The sequence below is a fragment of the Diadema antillarum genome, unplaced genomic scaffold, assembly GCF_040938485.1.
Source record: "Diadema antillarum isolate AM-2024a unplaced genomic scaffold, OU_Dant_1.0 seq00002002_RagTag, whole genome shotgun sequence".
Taxonomy (NCBI): Eukaryota; Metazoa; Echinodermata; class Echinoidea; order Diadematoida; family Diadematidae; genus Diadema; species Diadema antillarum.
Genome location: NW_027272658.1, coordinates 432262 through 439145, shown reverse-complemented (window position 1 = coordinate 439145; position 6884 = coordinate 432262). Strand labels below are relative to the sequence as shown.

Here is a 6884-nt window from a genome sequence, read left to right as displayed (position 1 = left end):
ATATACACATATGGTTATTTTGTGCGGTACGGGGGGGGAGGGGTGGTTGATAGGTTAGATAGAAAAAAAATGATGAGTTTTGTTCGGTTAAGTAAAGAATGCTTTTTTTTTAATATGTTGTAGGAACCGCTGTATTCTCAAGAGAGTGTAAGAGAATTTATATAATGAAGTGGATATTGAGCAATCTGATCAAGTTGATCAAGATTTTTTTTTCCCTTTTAAGAGTTATACTTTATCTGATATATTTGTGTATATAGTGTGTGCTCTGCCAAAAAAAAAAAGAAAAAAAAGAAGGAAGTTAAGTGAAAAAAGTGATTGAGTAGCACACATCTCTTAGTCGGTGTGTGAGTGATAAGGCACATTCGGATTGGCTTGATTAGGCTGATCAAAATAGCTTTTTCTGAGAATTATGCAGATTTTTATGTCATTTCTTTTATAAAAACAGGGTATGATTTGGTAAAAAGAATCAAATATATTGTACTGTATGTTTGAAAAATGATTTAGCAGCACAAGAAAGAAGAATGCAGCTGCTTTCTTTTTTTTTTTTGTTGATGGACGTATTAATTTTATTGTTAATATGGATTTCACATTGAATGAAACTCAAATAAAAGAATATTACAAAAAAAAAAAAAAAAGTGTGTGTGTGTGTGTGTGTGTGTCATGGCCGGCGGAACTGGGGGGGGGGGGGCTGGGGGGCTAAATGGGCCCCACTTTTTGTGCACCATAAAGGAAGAACTTGAAGTGTGAGCGCGGTTAGGTTATGTTGGGTTTTTTTTTTGCACTGAAGACCTTTTTCTTTTGCTTTCTTTCTTCTTTTTTTTTTTTGTTGCTTGTCAGCTGAAGAAACCCGGAAGTAGAAGGAGAAAGTTGAGCTGAAGGCGTTTTTCTTTTTATTTTATTTTATTTCATTTTATTTGATTTTTTTGTTTTTGTTTTTGCTTGTCAGGTGAAGAAACCCGGAAGTGGCACCAGAAGTTGCTCAGAAGGCCTTATTTTGTTTTTTGGTTTGTCAGCTCATGAAACCCAGAAGTGCCCCCCCCCCTCCCACACACACACACCCACTGTTGAAAATGCTCCGCCGGCCCGCCGGGGGGGGGGGGGGGGGGGGAGGAGGTGTCAAGGTCATGACCCACCCCACTCCACCCCCCACCCCCGCTTAGACAGGAATCTTTGGAAATTAAAAATCATGGGTGTTGTAATTTCTTTCCCGATTTAATTTTTCTCTTTTTTTTACTAGCCAATAGTGGGGGGGGGGGGCTGCAGCTGCAGCCCCCCCCCCCCCACCCCCAATCGGTTCCACCACTGCATTGTACATGTACTATTATAGCTACTAAGTATCATGTTTTAACTCGTGAGGAAAGTAGGGCAAACAATCATAACAAAACATCTAGCATGCAACTATTGCAATGAATGGTGAAAGATTGCTTTCCACCCTCTCCTCTTCTATCCATCTAACATACTGTCCTTGTAATCAGTGCCGTAATATGCGCGCGTAATTTCCAATGCTTGCATGCAGGATGAAGGCATGCTTCGCGCGCGTGCAGTGTGTGTATGTGTTCCTGAACGCGCGCACGAAATCACCCTCTTTCTCTACGAAGGGTTATTCTGGTCTAGCGTGCACACCGTTTCGTGTCTCAAAGACTTAAAGTAAGATGCTAAAATCGAACGTAGGAACACTTGAAACTATAATCAGAAGAAACTTAGTAATTCGAAGCTAATATAATGCAAATCTGCAGTTTTAAACAACCACTGTCTTGCACTTTATAGAGTGAACAAGTCGTAGTCGTACAGCCTACTAACATCGCGTCATGACACGTGTGTAGTGCTAATGTGGTCAGTTCAGCTTGGCTCGGTGCAATGCGCTGTGTATCAGTCGCACAGCACAGTACAGTCCACCGCATGGCGTGTCGACTGTTGGAGTCGACTGGCCACTGGACGGCTGGCAGTTCAATCCCCAATTTTGCATTCCCTTTGTATCATGGTGTCTATTCAGTGCATTGCCATTGATTGGCACTTTGTTTAACTTGGCCGAGATACATCGTATCTACGATCGTAAATTTATGTGTATGTGTACGAGTTCCTTTTAAAGGTGGAATGTACGTAAAATAGAGCAGTTCTCATAAAGTGATATCATTATCAATGTCTGCATGATTAAAAAGTAAGGATTTTTGCTCTGAGTCGAGTCTGTAACACTACAGACCGCACAGTGTGTGAGACTGGAATTTTGGATTTATGGAGATGTTAAAAGCAAGCCGCCCATAATTTGACCGTAATGCCGTTTCAAAAATTTGACGCCTTTTGCATGTGGTTGAATTTTTATTGGGAGGTCGAACCTTGGACAATTTGCTTTACTGTTAGTGTGTCAGAGCTACCAAGTCTTGCGCATTCTGCGCGAGACTCAAGAATTTAGGGGCCATCTCCCGATCTCACGCATGACACCCATTTTTCTCACGCATAGGGCGAAGTCTGCAACTTGGGCCTATAATAATGAGCATAGCTCAAAAGATTAAAGTGATAGTTGCAATTGAAGGTATATTTCCCTTTTGTCTTTCAAAATAAGTACAAAATAATCACTGAAGTGTGCACCTGATCCCACCATTAAGAGCCAAAAATTGAAAAAGCTCCCTACCGTGGGAGGCCACAGGGGGAAAAAAACCCTCCCACACCCTCACTCGCGCGCACATTCGCACGCCAAATATGGAGTCGTGAAAATCTCACTCATAAAAATTGTTTGAACTTGGCATCCCTGCTGTGTTGTGAAAGCAGATGTGATCATTCAACTGTCTTATACTAAAGGAACTGTACAGTTCTGCCTGGTTGAGGTGGGGATTCAGTTTTATAACATTCCAAAGTGAGATAATGAGAAACCTCTTTTTTTATGAAATATGAAAGAGCATGTAATTTTAAGAAGGATTCAACGTTTATTTGATGATAATTGGGTTTCAAATAACTGAGATATCCCAAAAAGTGATTATAAAAGGCGACAGGCCACGCTTTTTATTAGGATCTCTTTGTTTCACCTTGTTTTTGGATATCTCGGCCATTTCAAAAGCGATTTTCATCAAATAAACTTTTGATACCCCTTAGAATTGCATGCTCTTTGACATCTCATACTGTGGTTGCTGAATATCTTGCAAGACATTAAAAGCTAAATCCTCACCTCAGCCAGAACTGTACAGTCCCTTTAAAGGTTTAGGTGCATGTTTCTACTGAAGTTGATTTCGACAATCATGATCGACTTAACGTTAGTGTAATAAAGGCAACTGTATAGTATCGCATTTGCACACACATTGGGATTTCATCTGTGTGATTTGATTGATGGACTTGCAAAAACTGGACATATTGTTGATACAGATACTGAGGAAATTGTACCCTGATACCTTAGTAGTAGAAGTTCTTGAAGTTATAGGGAAAGACTAGTCAGTGGTAGTCATATAGTCCAAAAGAAAGATCCAAAGCTTCAACCTGTCTGTCTGGGGGATATTACTCTAAGTATCTGACATTTCTGTACTTGATGCATAGACTAGTGATCTATTGAATGACCAGTTTCTATACTCGTGTCACATTTCATGATGATAATAGAATGATCACCATCTTTCGTCTGATGCATTTATGATTATCCTCATTTTTATCTGAAAATGTGACTGAATACTCTTGCTGCCCTCAGCTTTTCCCCCAATGACTTTGTTCAGAATTGTATACACAAATGGTTTAGTTATGCAAAGGAAATCTTTCATGTTTTCCAGAATGCGTTACGTGGCCGCATACCTCCTCTGTGCCCTGGGTGGCAACAGCAGTCCCTCAGCCGATGACATCAAGAAGGTACTGGGAAGCGTAGGCATCGAAGCCGACCAAGAAAAAATGGACAAGGTCATCTCCGAACTCAGCGGAAAGAATCTGGAGCAGCTGATCACAGAAGGTAAAGTAGCTTCTAGTATTTTTTTTTTCCTTTGAGGGACATCTCCAGCTCTTGCAGTCATTTTTTTTTTCGCAGTCAGATTTTCCATTTTAAAGGCAGCATTTTGAAGTTGTATTTGTAGGATTGCACATTAAAACTTGGCTCAGTCTCATAATGATTTTTTTTTCCCTGATAACAAATTAAAGGTATAATTGGTTAATGTGCATGTTCGTGTTTCTGTTTCAGTACCTTTAAATGCAACATTTAACAGTTGGAAGAGTGTAAGATAAAGATATCTTGTTTATAATAAGCATGTTCTTGCAGTAAACTTGATGATATTTACCGAGTATGCTGTAATTTTTTTCTAATACAGATGAAATGTAATTGATGTCTTTTCACATGCTGTTTCAAGGAAGATTCTGTTTAATTGAGAAAATCATTACTGTATAATCAGGAGTTAATGTGAATTATGTTCTGGTCACATTTAGTGATGATAGTCAACACAACACCATCTTTCGGCTGATTTTCTGTGATTAGCTACTAGTATCTGAAAATGTGACCTCATATCGATAGTTGTAAACTTTTAAGACTGAAAGCATTCTGTGAAGTTTTGTGGGCATGTTAGATGCTAGACCTCTTCCCTACATGTTAAAACATAGTTGTCAAAGAATAACTCTAAGCAACTTGCCATCCTAAGGGAATGAGCTTAAATTATATTTTTGAAAAAACATTCAAGTTGACATCAAATGTATCAATGTTTGGATTTCATAAGACTTCCATGTAAACGACAAAGCATTGTCAGAAATGCTTGGTGTTCAACTTGAGCTTGATATACTGAGATTTCCAAGCAACTGCCCTTTTTGCTAGCCACACAACCAAAAGGGATTAATTTCAGACGTCGGGGCTTGGGCAAGCTGCAGAAGACTCTTATATGCTGATGCTTCCATGAAATGTTCAGTTACGCCACATTCTTTTCTTGCCAGTTGGCATGTATCCAGCGGTATGCTAAGATATTCTGACACCAGCTGTCCATGAAAGATGATTTTGCAATCCATTACTATTTTACTATAGCTTTTTATGAAGGACAGTCCCATCTAGCAACAGCATGAAATTTTCAACTTGCAAAATTACTGTATTTGTTTGTGGTTGGGATGGGGGGGGGGGCGCTTAACATGTACATGTGAGGTAGTAGTATGGCAGGTTTATTTTTACATTTTGTATGGGTTAAGCAAGCAATGAATGTATTGTAAAGTTTTGAGTGTATTGTGTGGTTGTTGTCTTTCCAGGCAAGGGCAAGCTGGCATCCATGCCGGCTGGAGGAGCCGTAGCCGCCGGCGGTGGTGGAGCAGCAGGCGGCGGAGCAGCCGCTGAGGAGGAGAAGAAGGAGGAGAAGAAGGAGGAGAGCGAGGAAGAGTCGGATGACGACATGGGCTTTGGTCTCTTTGACTAGGCTTCCCAGTGGCCAACACACGCATAAGAACAAAAAACTCCCAAAACTGTTGTGATTGTCAATTTTAGGACTCGATCTGCGCAAATGTGACTCTTATTTTCCACCACCTCAGTGTCACTCGTTAAATCATCTGCAATGGTTGCGTAATAAAGTTATGATCACAGCAAAGCTCTGATGTCACTCTTTACTTTTCCTTTCTGACGGTTTCTTAAAAGCCCGCATTCAAGAAGGTGGTTGAAATCAAAACTATGGTTTAAATTTAGTCCATGGGATGAAAGTAAGCATGAAAAAGGCGTACTTCTCACATGAGTGTATGGACGCGCGGTCATTATTGTCTGTTGGCATATGCAATCTGTCATGCCAATTCACACACAAGAAATTTGTGTAAACCATGGTGTAAATGAAAATCACCTTCATGAATACAGGCCTAGAGCTTTACATTATGAACTGCATGGTAAGGAATATGCTACAGAGGAAACTCGATATAACAAGTCTGGGACCAAGTCGTTTTCCTCATTATAGCCGATACCTCGTTATATCAGTAGGCATAAAAAAGCATAACATTAAGACATTAATTTGTACATGTGGGACTGAATATCATATTTCAATTAATACTGATAACCTGGAAAGGTGTGTGAGGAAATTACCTTTATGTGTAAAAAGAGGTTTTTCGCCAATGAAGTACAATATCAAGAATGAGTTTAAAGAATGTTCAGGGGACCGTTTCATGAAAGTTGTCAGCCCTGACAAGTCAGTCACTGACAATTACCATGGTAACAGTCAGTGACAAGAGCTTCTTAGCCAATCAAAACCGAGGATTTTGCTGAAGTTGTCAGCACTGACTAAATTGATGAAACACCCCCCAGATTTGTAAATGTATACATGTTGTTTGGGTGAGATCATGTCACGATTGTCTGTGGATTGGTATGTGGTTATGGCAAGTGTGTGTTGTATGTAGAAAGCTTGAACATGTTCTGCATAATGCTGTGTGTGTATGTGACACATTTTGTATTTATGTACATTATGCCTGTGTGTGTGAACATTGGGAATTCCATGGTAGAAAGCCAATCACAGCATCAGATTGCCTCACACCTCACACATAATGATGTCATGTATGCATAGGGTCATACATACTCCTAGCACACTCTGTGCACACACACACACACACGCACATGTGTGTACGTACAACATGTGGTGCTAGGTGGAGTGCACTGAAGAAAATACATGCGTACAAGACACACTTTGCGTCGCATCGAGCTTTACAAACTTCGAACATGATCTGGCAAAGTAAAGCTTTACCTGGAGAGATTTCGCTTTACCTCGCTAGAACAGGGCCCCGTTTTATCAAAAGATAAAATCAACTTTAAATCTCCTTACCACACCGGCTTGCCATATACTTACAGTTGAAATAAACTACACTTTGTATATAATCAATTTTAACTCATAAAAAAACGGGGCCCCAAGTTTGATTAACTATGCTTTTCTGTATTCGGACATTATAATTTTATCTCGTTACAGCAGTTACTTCGTAACAGC

General features: G+C 39.9%; 1 protein-coding gene across 1 annotated transcript; it reads left to right on the top strand.

Moving 5' to 3' along the window:
* The first annotated feature begins 1588 nt into the window (after nucleotides 1-1588).
* On the top strand, nucleotides 1589-5516 carry LOC139713549 (uncharacterized). The gene is made up of 3 exons (XM_071625271.1): nucleotides 1589-1647; nucleotides 3747-3919; nucleotides 5185-5516. The coding sequence occupies exons 2-3, from the start codon at nucleotides 3748-3750 to the stop codon at nucleotides 5346-5348; spliced, it is 336 nt and encodes a 111-aa protein (XP_071481372.1). The 5' UTR covers nucleotides 1589-1647; nucleotide 3747; the 3' UTR covers nucleotides 5349-5516.
* The last annotated feature ends 1368 nt before the right edge of the window (nucleotides 5517-6884 follow it).

Bases quoted from the DNA above. Each gene is read 5' to 3' on its own strand.
- LOC139713549 (XM_071625271.1), top strand. From the start codon at position 3,748: ATGCGTTACGTGGCCGCATACCTCCTCTGTGCCCTGGGTGGCAACAGC. The intron at 3,920-5,184 runs GTAAAGTAGCTT...TTGTCTTTCCAG, and splicing joins GGAGCAGCTGATCACAGAAG to GCAAGGGCAAGCTGGCATCC.